The sequence below is a fragment of the Pristiophorus japonicus genome, chromosome 8 (genome assembly GCF_044704955.1).
Source record: "Pristiophorus japonicus isolate sPriJap1 chromosome 8, sPriJap1.hap1, whole genome shotgun sequence".
Taxonomy (NCBI): domain Eukaryota; kingdom Metazoa; phylum Chordata; class Chondrichthyes; family Pristiophoridae; genus Pristiophorus; species Pristiophorus japonicus.
This window is the reverse complement of record NC_091984.1, coordinates 65,041,179-65,060,566: the sequence shown is the minus strand read 5'-3', so window position 1 is coordinate 65,060,566 and position 19,388 is coordinate 65,041,179. Positions and strand designations below refer to the sequence as shown.

Genomic DNA, 19,388 nt, shown 5'->3' with positions numbered 1-19,388 from the left:
GCAGGACATTCTAAAAAGGGAGGGAGAACAGCCAGTTGTCATGGTGCACATTGATACCAACGACATAGGTAAAAAAAAAGGGATGAGGTCCTACGAAACGAATTTAAGGAGCTAGGAGCTAAATTAAAAAGTAGGACCTCAAAAGTAGTAATCTCGGGATTGCTACCAGTGCCACGTGATAGTCAGAGTAGGAATCGCAGGATAGCGCAGATGAATACGTGGCTTGAGCAGTGGTGCAGCAGAGAGGGATTCAAATTCCTGGGGCATTGGAACCGGTTCTGGGGGAGGTGGGACCAGTACAAACCGGACGGTCTGCACCTGGGCAGGACCGGAACCAATGTCCTTGGGGGAGTGTTTGCTAGTGCTGTTGGGGAGGATTTAAGCTAATATGGCAGGGGGATGGGAACCAATGCAGGGAGACAGAGGGAAACAAAAAGGAGGCAAAAGCAAAAGACAGAAAGGAGATGAGGAAAAGTGGAGGGCAGAGAAACCCAAGGCAAAGAACAAAAAGGGCCACTGTACAGCAAAATTCTAAAAGGACAAAGGGTGTTAAAAAAACAAGCCTGAAGGCTTTGTGTCTTAATGCAAGGAGTATCCGCAATAAGGTGGATGAACTAACTGTGCAAATAGATGTTAACAAATATGATGTGATTGGGATTACGGAGACGTGGCTCCAGGATGATCAGGGCTGGGAACTCAACATCCAGGGGTATTCAACATTCAGGAAAGATAGAATAAAAGGAAAAGGAGGTGGGGTAGCATTGCTGGTTAAGGAGCAAATTAAGGCAATAGTTCGGAAGGACATTAGCTTGGATGATGTGGAATCTATATGGGTAGAGCTGCAGAATACCAAAGAGCAAAAAACGTTAGTGGGAGTTGTGTACAGACCTCCAAACAGTCGTAGTGATGTTGGGGAGAGCATCAAACATGAAATTAGGGATGCGTGCAATAAAGGTGCAGCAGTTATAATGGGTGACTTTAATATGCACATAGATTGGGTTAACCAAACTGGAAGCAATACGGTAGAGGAGGATTTCCTGGAGTGCATAAGGGATGGTTTTTTAGACCAATATGTCGAGGAACCAACTAGGGGGGAGGCCATCTTAGACTGGGTGTTGTGTAATGAGAGAGGATTAATTAGCAATCTCGTTGTGCGAGGCCCCTTGGGGAAGAGTGACCATAATATGGTGGAATGCTGCATTAGGATGGAGAATGAAACAGTTAATTCAGAGACCATGGTCCAGAACTTAAAGAAGGGTAACTTTGAAGGTATGAGGCGTGAATTGGCTAGGATAGATTAGCGAATGATACTGAAGGGATTGACTGTGGATGGGCAATGGCAGACATTTAGAGACCGCATGGATGAACTACAACAATTGTACATTCCTGTCTGTCGTAAAAATAAAAAAGGGAAGGTGGCTCAACCGTGGCTATCAAGGGAAATCAGGGATAGCATTAAAGCCAAGGAAGTGGCACACAAATTGGCCAGAAATAGCAGCGAACCCGGGGACTGGGAGAAATTTAGAACTCAGCAGAGGAGGACAAAGGGTTTGATTAGGGCAGGGAAAATGGAGTACGAGAAGAAGCTTGCAGGGAACATTAAGACGGATTGCAAAGGTTTCTATAGATATGTAAAGAGAAAAAGGTTAGTAAAGACAAACGTAGGTCCCCTGCAGTCAGAATCAGGGGAAGTCATAACGGGGAACAAAGAAATGGCGGACCAATTGAACAAGTACTTTGGTTCGATATTCACTGAGGAGGACACAAACAACCTTCCGGATATAAAAGGGGTCGGACGGTCTAGTAAGGAGGAGGAACTGAGGGAAATCCTTATTAGTCGGGAAATTGTGTTGGGGAAATTGATGGGATTGAAGGCCGATAAATCCCCAGAGCCTGATGGACTGCATCCCAGAGTATTTAAGGAGGTGGCCTTGGAAATAGTGGATGCATTGACAGTCATTTTCCAACATTCCATTGACTCTGGATCAGTTCCTATGGAGTGGAGGGTAGCCAATGTAACCCCACTTTTTAAAAAAGGAGGGAGAGAGAAAACTGGGAATTATAGACCGGTCAGCCTGACATCGGTAGTGGGTAAAATGATGGAATCAATTATTAAGGATGTCATAGCAGTGCATTTGGAAAGAGGTAATATGATAGGTCCAAGTCAGCATGGATTTGTGAAAGGGAAATCATGCTTGACAAATCTTCTGGAATTTTTTGAGGATGTTTCCAGTAGAGTGGACAAGGGAGAACCAGTTGATGTGGTATATTTGGACTTTCAGAAGGCTTTCGACAAGGTCCCACACAAGAGATTAATGTGCAAAGTTAAAGCACATGGGATTGGGGGTAGTGTGCTGACATGGATTGAGAACTGGTTGTCAGACAGGAAGCAAAGAGTAGGAGTAAAAGGGGACTTTTCAGAATGGCAGGCAGTGACTAGTGGGGTACCGCAAGGTTCTGTGCTGGGGCCCCAGCTGTTTACACTGTACATTAATGATTTAGACGAGGGGATTAAATGTAGTATCTCCAAATTTGCGGATGACTCTAAGTTGGGTGGCAGTGTGAGCTGCAAGGAGGATTCTATGAGGCTGCAGAGCGACTTGGATAGGTTAGGTGAGTGGGCAAATGCATGGCAGATGAAGTATAATGTGGATAAATGTGAGGTTATCCACTTTGGTGGTAAAAACAGAGAGACAGACTATTATCTGAATGGTGACAGATTAGGAAAAGGGGAGGTGCAAAGAGACCTGGGTGTCATGGTACATCAGTCATTGAAGGTTGGCATGCAGGTACAGCAGGCGGTTAAGAAAGCAAATGGCATGTTGGCCTTCGTAGCGAGGGGATTTGAGTACAGGGGCAGGGAGGTGTTGCTACAATTGTACAGGGCCTTGGTGAGGCCACACCTGGAGTATTGTGTACAGTTTTGGTCTCCTAACCTGAGGAAGGACATTCTTGCTATTGAGGGAGTGCAGCGAAGGTTCACCAGACTGATTCCCGGGATGGCGGGACTGACCTATCAAGAAAGACTGGATCAACTGGGCTTGTATTCACTGGAGTTCAGAAGAATGAGAGGGGACCTCATAGAAACGTTTAAAATTCTGACGGGGTTAGACAGATTAGATGCAGGAAGAATGTTCCCAATGTTGGGGAAGTCCAGAACCAGGGGACACAGTCTAAGGATAAGGGGGAAGCCATTTAGGACCGAGATGAGGAGGAATTTCTTCACCCAGAGAGTGGTGAACCTGTGGAATTCTCTACCACAGAAAGTTGTTGAGGCCAATTCACTAAATATATTCAAAAAGGAGTTAGATGAAGTTTTTACTACTAGGGGAATCAAGGGGTATGGTGAGAAAGCAGGAATGGGGTACTGAAGTTGCATGTTCAGCCATGAACTCATTGAATGGCGGTGCAGGCTAGAAGGGCCGAATGGCCTACTCCTGCACCTATTTTCTATGTTTCTATATCAATCTACTGGTCAGGTGGGCAGAGCAGTGGCAAATGGAATTTAATCCAGAGAAGTGTGAGGTGATGCACTTTGGGAGGGCTAATAAGGAAAGGGTATAGCATTCAGCGGTTGGCCACCTAATAGTGTAGATGAACAAAGAGACCTTGGAGTGCTTGTCCACAGATCCCTGAAAGTAGCAGGCCAGATGGATAAGGTGGTTAAGAAAGCATACGGAATGCTTGCCTTTATTGGCTGGGGTATAGAATGTAAGAGTAGGGAGTTTATGTTTAAATTGTATAATACTTTGGTTAGGCCACAGCTGGAGTACTGCGTGCAGTTCTGGTCGCCATATTATAGGAAGGACGTGATTGCACTAGAGAGGGTGCAAAGGAGATTTACTTGGATGCTGCCTGGAATGGAGTATCTTAGTTATGAGAATAGATGGGATAGGCTGGGTTTGTTCTCATTGGATCAGAGGTTGAGAGGAGACCTCATTGAGGTGTACAAAATATTGAGGGGCCTGGACATAGTGGATAGTAAGAGCCTATTTCCATTGGTGGAGGTGTCTATTATGAGGGGGCATAGTTTTAAGGTGGTTGGTGGAAGGTTTAGAGGGGATTTGGGGTGGCGGGAGGGGGCTTCTTTATGCAGAGGGTTGTGGGGATCTGGAACTCACTGCCTGGAAGAGAGGTGGATGCAGAAACCCTCACCACTTTTAAGAGATGGTTGGATGGGCACTTAAAGTGCAGTAACCTGCAGGGTTACGGACCAAGAGCTGGTAATTGCAATTAGACTGGATAAGTTCTTGTTGGCCAGCACAGATATGATGATAAGTACTGCAGGGAATCGAATACATCCAGGGTGATCTCCTGAACTAGTTTCAATCGCTTGGATGGGTAGGGGAGGAATTTTCCCAGATTTTTTTTCCCTAAATTGGCTTGGGTTTTTATCTGGTTTTGGCCTCTCCCAGGAGATCACACGGCTCCGGTTGGGGTGGAGTGTTGAATGTTTCAGTGTAAGTGGTGTTGCAATTGTGTGGGGCAGACTGGTTGGGCTGGGTGCTCTTTACCTTTTCGCCATTGTTCATTGTTCATATGTAACCTTCAGGACTGCTGACCGAGGGCCATGCGGCTCTTTGTCGGCCGGCGCGGACACGATGGCCCAAAATGGTCTCCTTCTGCGCTGTAAATTTCTATGAAAGAGAAGTAGAGAGATGGAGAGGTGTAGGCAGGGAATTCCAAAGCTTAGGACCTAGACAATAGAAGGCACAGTCATCAATGGTTGAGCGATTATAATCAGTGATGCTCAAGAGGGCAGAATTAGAGGAGCGCAGATATCTTGTTGGGAGGGGGATGGGCGGCAGTTGTTGGGCCGAAGGAGATTATAGATAGGGAGGGGCGAAGCCATGGAGGGATTTGAATTGTTGTTTAACTGGGAACCAATGCAGGTCAGCAAGCACAGGGGAGATGGGTGAGTGGGACTTGGTGTGAGTTAGGACACGGGCAGCCGACTCCCCAGGCACATCCATTTGATGTTGGGGAGGTGGGAGAGCACTTGGGGCAGGACTTAAATGGTACAGAAAACCACTATATCCGGGTTCCTCTCTCAAATTTGAGCCCTTGTTGAGTGATCCCCTCCCCACTTTTTACTCGACACCCGATCAGAATTTCAGTCCTTTAAAAATGTACGTATAAAGATCAGCTATCCCTAATCGGGAATTTGTACTGCTTTGGCTGAGTTGTCCCCCAGTGTATCAGCGGCGGAAGGTATGTCCAGTGAGGTGAGGTGAGGCCTACCGATCTCTACATGGGAGAATGTGTCCCTTATCGATGGGATCCAAATCAGTATTGGCCTAAACCTCAGAAGAACCCTACAGTCAATCTTTTTAAATATTCTAGATTGTCCCCCTTGCCCGGGGACTGAGCAGAGAATGTCTATGTGTCACCTCCCCAAAATGGCAGCCAGATGCTGCAGTTTCTGGCTGTAAGGGATGGTTGGCACAAGAGGTGTGCCCGCAGTGGTGTAGTGGTTAGTCATTCGCCGCGGCGAATGACCGGGGCAGAGGAGCGGAGAGAGATCGGGGCCCAGGAGAGGTGAGAGTTCGGGACAGAAGAGGTGAGGGTCCAGGGGCAGCACGGGACAGTCCACACTGCAATGTGTGCGCACTAGGTCCATGCAGCAGAGCTGGTCTCCAGTCGTCTTGGTTAATCCTTGTCACTGGACCAAGACCTAGCTCTGTCAAGCCCGTGTGGTGGCTGGTGTGAAATGGCCACCACACGTTAAAAAAATCCACGCACAGGCATCTTCCACCCTTCAATATGTAGTTTGTGACCTGGCATATCAGATCCTTCATCAACACACCTGTGAACTCATCCCTTTTTGGTGTGGAAGCAAGTCATACTCGATACGTGGTACTGCCTAAGCAGAAGAAGAAGTAGTTAGTTTATACTGCCTGCCCCATGCTGAGAAAATGCGTTCCCGCTGATCTCACAAACTCCAGCAGGGTCAGCTCTGCAAGGTACCAGTTTCAGGAAGACATAGATAGTATAGCAGAGTAAGATAACTGGGGGAAGATGCAACTTAATGTGGCTTTGTGTGAGGTAATACATTTTGGGATGAGAATGAGTGTGAGTACATACTCAGTGGAAAAATGCTGAAAGGTATGGGTGAATAAAGAGGCCCATAGGTTAAAATACATAGGCCTAGAACTTTGATTGCGCCCAAGTTAGACCACAATCCCGGTGCAGCAAATGCTGCATCTGTCTAATGAAACTGGCTGCAAATTGGTCTCCTTACTCATTAGGATAGTATCACTGAGATGCTGGTTCCAGTCACGGCCCCAGAGGCAGGTTGCCGGAGGGAGGAAGGGTGGGCAGATGCAGCAAGATTGGCTAGCTCGGATGTTGGCTGAGGACTTAGAGAGGGTTCAGGAGGGGCAAGGGTCAGCAGTACGCAAGTTTTTAACGTGGAGCCGGGTGGAGCAGTCCAGCTCCTCCTGGCTACACAAGGTAAGTAAAAAACTTGAAACTTACTGTTGTGTATGGAGAAAGAGTCAGACTGAACACTGTGAGCTCAAAGTAAAGTGTGCCCTTAATCTTTTATTGCAGGTCTCCAGAGAGCCTCTCCAACCTGTGAAGCCTCCTTAAATACCTGTGCTCCCAAGGGATTATGGGATCCCTTGGGACACCAGGGGATGAGCCCTCTGGTGGCTGTACAGAGTAAATACAAGTATACATATAAGTTGTGTAAGTTCTTGGTTTCAAGCGAACTGGAGTTAAGACTGGCCTGGAGACCTTGTTGCACCACAACCTTTCGAAAGTCTTTTTGCCCACGATGGACTGGCTCGCGCCCGTGTCCAGCTCCATTGACACCGGGAGTCCATTTAGTTCAACATTCAGCATTATCGGGGGACAATTCGTGGTGAATGTGTGCACCCCATGTACCTCTGCCTCCTCGATCTGAGGCTCTGGTTCGTTGTGATCCTCCGTGGATCTGTCCTCCTCTGCAACATGGTGTTTTGCAGGTTTAACAGCCTTTGCAGCTCGCCTGTACACTCGTTGGAGGTGTCCCATTGTTCAACAGCCCTTGCAAACGTACCCTTTTAATCGGCATGAATGGAAATGATGATCACCCCCGCAGCACCAGCAAGGTGTTAATGGTCTTGCATTCATCATCCTTGATGGTGGACTCTGAGACATCTGCGGACGTGCAGCTGCAGGTTTTTGTCTGACCTGCCCTGTACGTTACAATTCGACTACAACATCACTTTGTTTACAATGCTTGTAGCAGCACTTATGTGCTGAGAGATTTGCTTCGTATTGTTACTGGTGGCAATGAACTCCTGGGCTATTGCTATGGCCTTACTCAAGGTTGGGGTCTCTTCAGTCAAAAGTTTGCGAAGTATGGTTTTTTGGCCAATGCCAAGTATGAAAAAGTCTCTGAGCATGTGCTCCAAATGTCCTTCAAATTCGCAATGTGCTGCAAGACATCTCAGCTCGGCGACATAACGCGCCACCTCCTGGCCTTCAGACCTTTTGTTGGTGTAGAACCGGTACCTCGCCATCAGAACGTTTTCCTTCGGGTTCAAATGCTCTCGGACCAGTGTGCACAAGTCATCGTGCAAAGAACCTTCGCTGCACTCCCTCAATAGCAAGAACGTCCTTCCTCAGATTAGGAGACCAAAACTGAACACAATATTCCAGGTGAGGCCTCAATAAGGCCCTGTACAACTGCAGTAAGACCTCCCTACTCCTATACTCAAATCCCCTAGCTATGAAGGCCAACATACCATTTGCCTTCTTTACCGCCTGCTGTACCTGCATGCCCGCTTTCAGTGACTGATGAACCATGACACCCAGGTCTCGTTGCACCTCCCCTTTTCCTAATCTGCTGCCATTCAGATAATATTCTGTCTTCGTGGTTTTTGCCCCCAAAGTGGATAACCTCACATTTATCCACATAATATTGCATCTGCCATGCATTTGCCCACTCACCTAACCTGTCCAATTCACCCTGCAGCCTCTTAGCATCCTCCTCACAGCTCACACCACCACCCAGTTTAATGTCATCTGCAAACTTGGAGATATTACACTCAATTCCTTCATCTAAATTGATAATATATATTGTAACGAGCTGAGGTCCCAGCACTGAGCCCTGCGGCACTCCCCTATTCAGTGCCTGTCATTCTGAAAAGGACCCGTTTATCCCGACTCTCTGCTTCCTGTCTGCCAACCAGTTCTCCATCCACATCAGTACATTACCCCGAATACCATGCACTTTGATTTTGCACACCAATCTTTTGTGCGGAACCTTGTCAAAAGCCTTTTGAAAGTCCAAATACACCACATCCACTGGTTCTCCCTTGTCCACTCTGCTAGTTACATCCTCAAAAAATTCCAGAAGATTCGTCAAGCATGGTTTCCCTTTGATAAATCCATGCTGACTTGGTCCAATCCTGTCACTACTTTCCAAATGCGCTGCTATTTCATCCTTAATGATTGATTCCAACATTTTCCCCACCACTGATGTCAGGCTAACCGGTCTATAATTACCCGTTTTCTCTCTCCCTCATTTTTTTTAAAGTGGTGTTATATTAGCTACCCTCCAGTCCATCGGAACTGATCCAGAATCGATAGACTGTTGGAAAATGATCACCAATGCATCCACTATTACTAGGACCACTTCCTTAAGTACTCTGGGATGCAGACTGTCAGGCCCCGGGGATTTATCGGCCTTCAATCCCATCAATTTCCCCAACACAATTTCCCGCCTAATAAGGATATCCTTCAGTTTCTCCTTCTCACTCGCCCTACTGTCCCCTAGTACATTCGGAAGGTTATTTGTGTCTTCCTTCGTGAAGACAGAACCGAAGTATTTGTTCAATTGGTCTGCCATTTCTTTGTTCCCCATTATAAATTCACCTGAATCCAACTGCAAGGGACCTACGTTTGTCTTCACTAATCTTTTTCTCTTCACATATTTATAGAAGCTTTTGCAGTCAGTTTTTATGTTCCCTGCCAGCTTCCTCTCGTACTCTATTTTCCCTGTCTTAATTAAACCCTTCGTGTAAAGTCCTTACACAATACCACAAATCCACACGAGGCACATTCTATGGACAAGGTTACTTCATGACCTGAACCTTTATTCACAGGACCAAGAAGTGATGACCCTGTGTGGGACCTCCCTTTATATACCTGGATGACCAGGTGAGGAGTGTCTCCCACAAGTTCACCCCCTGTGGTCAAGGTGTGCATTTCTTACGCATATACAGTATTGCAGTGTTGTTACATAAAGGTTACATGCATGACACTTAGTCTTCCTCTGTTGAATTCTAAATTTCTCCCAGTCCTCAAGTTTGCTGCTTTTTCTAGCCAAATTATATGCCTCTTCCTTGGCTTTAACACTAACCTTCATTTCCCTTGCTAGCCATGGTTGAGCCACCTTCCCCGTTTTATTTTTACTCCAGACAGGGATGTACACTTGCTGAAGTTCATCCATGTGATCTTTAAATGTTTGCCATTGCTTATCCACCGTCAACCCTTCAAGTATCCTTTGCCAGTTTATTCTAGCCAATTCACACCTCATACTGTCGAAGTTACCTTTCCTTAAGTTCAGGACCCTAGTTTCCAAATTAACTGTGTCACTCTCCATCTTAATAAAGAATTCCATCATATTATGATCACTCTTCCCCAAGGGGCCTCGCACAACAAGATTGCTAATTCGTCCCTTCTCATTACACATCACCCAGTCTAGGATGGCCAGCTCTCTAGTTGGTTCCTCGACATATTGGTATAGAAAACCATCCCTAATACACTCCAGGAAATCCTCCTCCACCGCATTGTTACCAGTTTGGTTAGCCCAATCAATATGTAGATAACTGCTGTACTTTTATTGCACACATCCCTTATTTCTTGTTTGATGCTGTCCCCAACCTCACTACTACTGTTTGGTGGTTTGTACACAACTCCCACTAGCGTTTTCTGCCCTTTGGTATTCCGCAGCTCCACACATACCGATTCCACATCATCCAGGCTAATGTCCATCCTTACTATTGCATTAATTTTCTCTTTAACCAGCAACGCCACCCCACCTCCTTTTCCTTTCTGTCTATCCTTTCTACATGCTGAATACCCTTGGATGTTGAGTTTCCAGCCTTGGTCATGTCTCCGTGATGCCAATGACATCATACCCGTTAACTGCTATCTGCGCAGTTAATTCGTCCACCTTATTCCGAATACTCCTCGCATTGAGGCACAGAGCCTTCAGGCTTGTCTTTTTAACACACTTTGTCCCTTTAGAATTTTGCTGTAATGTGGTCCTTTTTGTTTTTTGGCTTGGGTTTCTCTGCCCTCCACTTTCACTATTCTCCTTTCTATCTTTTGCTTCTGACTCCATTTTGTTTCCCTCTGTCTCCCTGCATAGGTTCCCATCCCCCGGCCACGTTAGTTTAATTCCTCTCCAACAGCACTAGCAAACACTCCCCTTCGGACAATGGTTCCGGTCCTGCCCAGGTGCAGACCGTCCGGGTTGTACTGGTCTCACCTCCCCCAGAACCGGTTCCAATGCCCCAGGAATTTGAATCCCTCCCTGCTGCACCACTGCTCAAGCCACGTATTCATCTGAGCTATCCTGCGATTCCTACTCTGACTAGCACGTGGCACTGGTAGCAATCCTGAGATTACTACTTTTGAGGTCCTACTTTTTAATTTAACTCCTAGCTCCCTAAATCCGTCTCATAGGACCTCATCCCGTTTTCTTACCTATATCGTTGGTACCTATATGCACCACGACAACTGGCTGTTCACCCTCCCTTTTCAGAATGTCCTGCACCCGCTCTGAGATATCCTTGACCCTTGCACCAGGGAGGCAACATACCATCCTGGAGTCTCGGTTGCGGCCGCAGAAACGCCTATCTATTCCCCTTGCAGTTGAATCCCCTATCACTATTGCTCTCCCACTCTTTTTTCTGTCCTCCTGTGCAGCAGAGCCAGCCGCGGTGCCATGAACTTAGCTGCTGCTGCTCCCCCCTGATGAATCATCCCTCCCAACAGTACTCAAAGCGGTGCATCTGTTTTGCAGGGGGATGACCGCAGGAAATCCCTGCACTACCTTCCTTGCACTACTCTTCCTGTTGGTCTTCCATTCCCTATCTGGCTGTGGACCCTTTACCTGCGGTAAGACCAACTCACTAAATGTGCTATTCACATCATTCTCAGCATCGTGCATGCTCCAGAGTGAATCCACCCGCAGTTCCAGTGCCGCAATGTGGTCTGTCAGGAGCTGGAGACGGATGCACTTCCCGCATACATAGTCGTCAGGGACACCGGAAGCGTCCCTGACTTCCCACATAGTACAGGAGGAGCATAACACGTGTCCGAGCTCTCCTGCCATGTCTTAACCCTTAGATTAACCTAATTGGGCAATAACAATGTTAAAATGTTACTTACTGATAAAGAAAGGAAAAAGAAAAGCTACTTACCAATCACCAGCCAATCATTTACCCCCTTGGCTGTGACGTCACCTTTCGATTTCTTTCTAGTTCTTTTTTGCCTCCCTGCTGCAGCTGCACCAGCTGGCCTCTGCGACGCACCTCGAACTCCCCGACTCCCGACTGCTGGCCTTTGTAGGCCTCTGGCTGCTCGATCTCCCACCTCTGCGACGCACCTCGAACTCCCGACTACTGGCCTTTATAGGCTTCTGGCTGCTCGATCTCCCACCTCTGCGACGCACCTCGAACTCCCCGACTCCTGACTGCTGGCCTTTATAGGCCTCTGGCTGCTCGATCTCCCGCCTCTGCGACGCACCGCATTTGCGGTAACAATGGTATCTTCATCCCCTCTCCTTCTCTCATCCCACTTTGTCCTCACACCACAAGCCTTTCTTACTTTCCAGCTCCTGATAATGTCTGCATTACTTGCTCCGTTAATTCCCACCTGCCCTCACCTTAACGCGAATCTTGTTCCTTTATGCTTTCCAACAATCAGCAACCAGGTGACCAGCCTGTCCTTGAGCCTCGCACTGAGAGTGAGGAAGGGGAAGAGGAGGAGGAAACAACAGAAACATATAAAATAGGTGCAGGAGTAGGCCATTCGGCCCTTCGAGCCTGCATCACCATTCAATATGATCATGGCTGATCATGCAACTTCAGTACTCCATTCCTGCATTCTCTCCATACCCCTTGATCCCTTTAGCCCCAAGGGTCACATCTAACTCCCTTTTGAATATATCTAACGAACTGGCCTCAACAACTTTCTCTGGTAGAGAATTCTACAGGTTCACAATTCTCTTGAGTGAAGAAGTTTCTCCTCATCTTGGTCCTAAATGGCTTACCCCTTATTCTTAGATTGTGACCCCTGGTTCTGGATTTCCCCAACATTGGGAACATTCTTCCTGCATCTAACCTGTCCAATCCCGTCAGAATTTTATATGCTTCTATGAGATCCCCTCTCATTCTTCTAAATTCCAGTGAATATAAGCCTAGTCGATCTAGTCTTTCTTCATATGTCAGTCCTGCCATCCCGGGAATCAGTCTGGTGAACCTTCGCTGCACTCCCTCAATAGCAAGAATGTCCTCCCTCAGATTAGGAGACCAAAACTGTACACAATATTCAAGGTGTGGCCTCACCAAGGCCCTGTACAATTTTATCAAGACCTCCCTGCTCCTATACTCAAATCCTCTCGTTATGAAGGCCAAAGTACCATGTCACTGCATCTCTCTCCCGCAGGCACCACCTCAGATACTGGCACTATGTGATCTTTAGAGGAAAGTTTAGTAGAGGGGTCTGCACTTGGTGATGCACCGGGGACGAGCGGGCTGCAGCAAGGCCGAGGGGAAGGGGTAGCTCGGAAGCCAGCTCCCCAGAGGGCGAGTTCGCACATGAGTTCTGCTGCACAGGACTCAGAATGAGGACCTCGATGGGAAGGCGTTCACAAGAAGGGTGATGGCCATGCACTCCGAGATGATAGGTGCAATGGCAAGGGTGCCCGGGAGCCTCTCGGCAAAGGTAAGGAACATGGAGGAGTCTGCCTCCAACATTGCACAGAGCTCTGCGCACACCATGAAGTCCATCACTTCCACTCTGCAAAGGATGGTGGACTCCCAGAGAGACCATGCGGATCCAGACGTCATGACGTGTATCATGGGCAATGTGGCAGCTTCCATTGCAACACAGGCAGAGGCCACGCAATGTTTTAGTATTATGCAGACAATGGTTGCTGACATCAAGGTTGATCTGTATGTGGGGGTAGCGGCTTGTTTCACGCTGTGAACCCCTTGTTCCGATGTTTCGTTAGTTGTCATACCCGCAGTGTAGATCAACCTCGTTTTTTCCTCTCCTGCCAAGAATGTCTGTGCAACCAGTGCTGCTGCCTCTAGGGTCAAGTTCTTGGTCTCAATGAGATTTCGGAATATGCCTGCGTGGCCTATTCCTTTAATAAAAAAGTCTCTCAGTACTTCTCTCCTTAGTTCATCGGAGAATTCACATAAACTAGCCAGCCTCCGAAGTTCCGCCACAAATTCAGGTATGCTCTGGCCCACACAGCGTCTGTAGTTGTAGAACCTGTGTCTGGCCATGTGTAGGCTGCTCGCTGGCTTCAGGTGGTCTCTTACCAGTGTGCTCAACTCTTCAAATGACTTGCTTGCTGGTTTCTCGGGTGCCAGCAGGTCCTTCATTAAGGCGTATGTTTTCGAGCCACAGCTGGTCAAGAGATGGGCTCTTCTCTTGTCTGCCTTATCGTCGCCTAACCAGTCTTTGGTTACAAAGCTTTGCTGGAGTCTTTCTATGAAGTCCTCCCAATTATCTCCAGCATTGTATTTTTATTCTGAGCCGTTGGTCGCCATTCTGTGGATTCTGTGATCCCGTAACTCGTCGCCACTGTTAAGTCCTGACCCTGCAGTACAGACTTACACGAGGCACATGCTGAAGTCAAGGTCACTCTGGACCTGCACTTTTATTTCACAGCTCTCGAATGCCACACTTGTCTTTATATACCTTTGTGGAACAAGTATGCAGTGTCTCCTGCAAGTGCACCCCTGGTGGTAAGGTATGTTGTGGTTACAGGTCATAATTAGTTACAGTCATGTATAGCATGGTAAGATACAGTAATGTACAGTAATGTGGGATACATAACAGCAATGACACTCAGCAGCTTTCCACCAGCCCTACTGTGGCCACTGGGGAGACACTATGTGGGAGCAGTAGATTAGGAAAAGGCACTGTAAAGAGGGGAAGTAAGGGTTTGCACAAGGTTGATTCGTTAATATTTTTGTTGTGTATATGTGGTCACTGAATTTGGATAAATTTATTATTGCAAATTTGGTGCTGTGTCTTATTTCAGCTTTGGCGTGTGGTATGGAATGAGAAATTGATGGAATGTTAGGGACGTGCTGAGCAACCAGCAAGTGGCCTGTAATTCATTGGAACCGAAGTCTGATGAGGTGGTCATGGACCGCCCTTCCTCAAGGCCGATTGAGTGGCTGCTTCCTCTGTCGCTGCTGCTCGTGCTCCTGTTCCTCCTCCTCGTCCTCCTCATCTCCCTCTTCCTCCTCCTGAGATGGTGCAACTCTGCCTGTTGACAATGGCTGTGCCTTCATGATGGCCAAGTTGTGCCGCATGTAGCAGACAACCACAAAAGGGACACCCACTTAGCCGAGGGCTCCTCGGTCAAGGCAGTGGACCCGTTGCTTGAGCACTCCGATGGTCTGCTCACTGATTTCCTGGCGGAGGCATGGCACTCATTATATGAGTGCTGGACACAAGTGTTGGGTTTGCGGAGGGGTGTCATGAGTGAGGTAGACAGCGGGTAGCCCTTATCTCCCAGTAGCTAGCCGCGTGCTTGATGTGGCTAGAACAGAGCTGGCACACCGGTCTCGCGCAGGATGAAGGCATCGTGGTTGCTGCCAGGACAGTGGGCATTGCCGGAGATAATTCGCTGTGTGTGGTCGCACACCAACTGCACATTAAGTGAGTGGTAGCCTTTGTGGTTACGGAATTCCTCAGGATTGTTATGCGATGCCTGCAAAACAACATGGGTGCAGTCAATGGAGCCCTGCACCATGGTGAAGCGCACTATCCTGGCAAAGCCACGTGCATGCTCATGCTGCTTCTCTCTAGTGATGGGGAAGGAAATGTACTCCCTTCTCCTTCTGTAGAGAGCAACTGTGATCTCGTGGTGCACGGCGAACTGCGATATGTTAGATATGTTTCCTGTTGCACACTGGAACGATCCGCTGGTGTAGAAATTGAGTGTCACTGAGAGACTCGTGCTCACCCTGGTCTGAGGCTGGAGGTCTGGTTGCAGGAGGTGACAGAGCTCTGTGACCACGTCCGTGGTGAAGCGGCGCATTCTAAGACACTGTGTTCCTCAGTGAAATTGATGTAGGAGAACTGCTGCCAGAATACCCTGGGAGGGTAAGATCTGTTGGCCCTCTTCCCTCTGGCCACATTTGGCAATCTTTCTCTCTGTCTCCGGCATTGACACTGGAGGGCGAGATCCAGTGCCAGTACAGCTCCCATTAATGTATGGAAATGTTGCACTTTGAAATCTCACCTAAATGAAAGTGAATAATTTTTCTGAGGCGGAAGACTCCCGAAAATGAAAGACGCTGAAATTGCTCAAAACGCCTGTTTGCCTATGTCAAATTGACAAGGCAGCATTCTTTGCTGACCCAAAAAAAGGATGTTGACGCCTTTAAATAGTGCTCTTCCAATGGCCATCTGACTGCCATTGTTAACAGCAGGCGCTCAGGCAAGGGGCGAGAGGAAAGTTCTGATCCGGGGCGGTAACCGAGCGCTGCACTTCGGATGACGACAGGATCACTAGGGCGCAAGGGACCGAGGCGGTAACTCTTAGCGCCAGCGCAAAACCGATACGGAAATTCGTGGGCATCGTTCACCAGAGGCGCTAAAGGGAGGCGCAAAGGAAGCCAATTTCTCCCCCTATAATTTCAACTGAACTCTGGAAAAAAAATCATCGGCAATAAGCAGTTTCACTACATTCATTTGCATTCTGCCTTAGTCTTGCTTATGCAGTATTGCACCCAAGTTGCCATTATGCCCGAGAGTGCTTCATGCTGAAACTAGGTAGCAAAAAGTGCAAGCATTTGATTCCCATCATTAACATTCTTTACTTTGTTAAACAGAAAACTTTACACAAAAATTTAGTTTAGAAAAAAAATGTTGGAAATAAACAACAAAGCAGTCACTTATTTTCTTCAGAACTAAATTTTTTTAAATACATATTTTTGTTTAGCTGATGGAACGGAACCCTCAGAGGACAACAGAAGTAGTAGTTGTACAAGCAAAGGACCAAGTAAAGAGATGATTCAAGCAATATCGGAAGACTGTAATATAGAGAATGGTGAAGCTGGCATTCAGTGTGAATGCCAATGTAAATATTTTGTTGATAGCATGCCATCATCTGACAGCAATAGCATGACAAATAGAAATTTACCACCAAGTTCCCAGTCCGATTCAACAAAACCTTCGATTTTAAAAGAAGATGATTTTGAAAATGCCACTGCCTGCGGTTTAGCTAACAAAGGATGGGAGATATCAAGCCCAATGGCAAATGAGGACTTACTGGACAGGAAGCACTATTATTTAGTGAGCATTGATAAACTTAAATCTGCAACTCACGGAGAAAAATTCCAAACAGATGGCTTACCAACTCAGACTGGTCTCGTAGATGAATACTGCTCTGAAACTTCTTCCCAAGCCATTCTGCAGAGTGATGTGTTCAACTGTGATTGTGATACAAGTAGTCAATCCACAGATAGTTCTTGTTCATGTGCTGAAGAATCAACATATTGTGCTCTAAATAACATTTATTTACAAGACAATTGTGATACTCTTGTTTTCATTCCGAGGAGACCGACTGACAGTAACATTCCACAAGTCCATGCTGTACAGGATGACTGCAGTGAAAAGTCTTGTGTGAAGGAGCAAAAATTGGTCTTCCCGCGACATAGCAAGAGTGGTGCAGTCATTTATAGACTTTGTGAGCCTGAAGCTGTACCCAAGGACTAGATATGAAGTGGTAGGTCACAAAATGTGAATCACTGAACTTAAGTCATATTAACGGAATGGTACCGGAGTTCCGTTTTACTCTGTTAGTCTTTAACAATGGGAGTGAAGCCAAAATATAAAATAATTTTTTTATTTCATTTTGTTCTCTAAGGTATAAAAAATAAAATGTTTACTGATTTTTCTATTTTGTCAAAAATTAGACAAAATGAGTTAATTGTATATGTGTGTTATTGATGCCAGTGCCCAGTGCAGAGAATTAACTGGAGGGTAAAATTTCTCTTTTAACATAGAACAGGAGTGTGCCTATTTTTCTCCTTAATTAATGACCTGTCATCAATTAGCCATGGCTCAATGGTAACACTCTTGCGTCTGAGTCAGAAGGTTGAGCACTCCAGAGACTTGAGCACAAAATCTAGACGGATACTCCAGTGCAGTACTAAGAGAGCGCTGCACTGTTGGTGGTGCTGTTTTTCGGATGAGACACTAAACTGCAGCCCGTTTTGCCCTCTCAGATAGATGTAAAATATCCCATGGTACTATTTCAAAGAAGAGCAGGGGAGTTGTCCCTGGTGTCCATATTCATTCCTTAACTAACATCACTAAAGCAGACTTACTGAGCATTATCGCATTGCTGTTTGTGGGACCTTGCTGTGTGCAAATTGGCTGCCATGGTTCCCACATTACAACAATGACTATATTTCAAAACTACTTCATTGGTTTTAAAGCACTTTGGGAGGATCTGAGATCGTGAAAAGTGCTATATAAATGCAAGTCTTTTATCAAAATCGTATTCTCAGAAATCACATCTTCCAAAATAGCATATTCCCACAATTTTATTAGTGGCTGTTAATTATGGAGAAAAACCCATTCATCATTAAAAGAGAAACTTCATCCCTGATGTCTACTCCACAATTTGCATTCTAAATGTATTTAACCCTTAAACTGCTAGCAACTCCGAGGAATTTCAGTCTCTCTGGGCTCAGCATTGTTTTAAAGTTTTCAGCGCACACTCTGTGACACAGAAACAATGAAGCTACTGAAATCAAAGGAGTAACTTTATTACTGTAATATTAATCTTAACCTCTATAAGTAAACATTTTAAATAAAATAATTAAATACTTTATTTCTACTTGCCCTGTCTTCCCATTTCTCCCTATTCGCTCTTCATTTGTCTCTTATTAGAAACATAGAAACATAAAAAATATGTGCAGGAGTAGGCCATTCGGCCCTTCGAGCCTGCACCGCCATTCAAAGAGTTCATGGCTGAACATGCAACCTCAGTACCCCATTCCTGCTTTCTTGCCATACCCCTTGATCCCCCTAGTAGTAAGGACTACATCTAACTCCTTTTTGAATATATTTAGTGAATTGGCCTCAACAACTTTGTGGTAGAGAATTCCACAGGTTCGCCACTCTCTGGGTGAAGAAGTTTCTCCTCATCCCGGTCCTAAATGGCTTACCCCTTATTCTTAGACTGTGAGCCCTGGTTCTGGACTTCCCCAACATTGGGAACATTCTTCCTGCATCTAATCTGTCTAACCCCGTCAGAATTTTAAACGTTTCTATGAGGTCCCCTCTCATTCTTCTGAACTCCAGTGAATACAAGTCCAGTTGATCCAGTCTTTCTTGATTTGTCAGTCCCGCCATCCCAGGAATCAGTCTGGTGAACCTTCGCTGCACTCCCTCAATAGCAAGAATGGTCTTCCTCAAGTTAGGAGACCAAAACTGTACACAATACTCCAGGTGTGGCCTCACCAAGGCCCTGTACAACTGTAGCAACACCTCCCTGCCCCTGTACTCAAATCCCCTCGCTATGAAGGCCAACATGCTATTTGCTTTCTTAACCGCCTGCTGTACCTGCATGCCAACCTTCAATGACTGATGTACCATGACACCCAGGTCTCGTTGCACCTCCCCTTTTCCTAATCTGTCACCATTCAGATAATAGTCTGTCTCTCTGTTTTTACCACCAAAGTGGATAACCTCACATTTATCCACATTATACTTCATCTGCCATGCATTTGCCCACTCACCTAACTATCCAAGTCACTCTGCAGCCTCATAGCATCCTCCTCGTAGCTCACACTGCCACCCAACTTAGTGTCATCCGCAAATTTGGAGATACTACATTTAATCCCCTCGTCCAAATCATAAATGTACAATGTAAACAGCTGGAGCCCCAGCACAGAACCTTGCGGTATCCCACTAGTCACTGCCTGCCATTCTGAAAAGTACCCATTTACTCCTCCTCTTTGCTTCCTGTCTGACAACCAGTTCTCAATCCATGTCAGCACACTACCCCCAATCCCATGTGCTTTAACTTTGCACATTAATCTCTTGTGTGGGACCTTGTCGAAAGCCTTCTGAAAGTCCAAATATACCACATCAACTGGTTCTCCCTTGTCCACTCTACTGGA

At 46.5% G+C, this 19,388-nt stretch overlaps 1 protein-coding gene across 9 annotated transcripts in view; it reads left to right on the top strand.

The window, feature by feature from the left end:
• LOC139268562 (uncharacterized) overlaps positions 1 to 18,899 on the top strand; it is a 612,984-nt gene extending 594,085 nt beyond the window's left edge. For 8 of the 9 annotated variants that reach the window (XM_070886894.1, XM_070886891.1, XM_070886893.1 and 5 more), the window contains one exon: positions 16,196 to 18,899. In XM_070886894.1, coding sequence (XP_070742995.1) covers positions 16,196 to 16,971 — 776 coding nt within the window. In that variant the 3' untranslated portion in view covers positions 16,972 to 18,899. The remainder of the gene's footprint in view (positions 1 to 16,195) is intronic. The other variant, XM_070886892.1, reaches the window with a different exon arrangement.
• Positions 18,900 to 19,388: the final 489 nt, after the last annotated feature.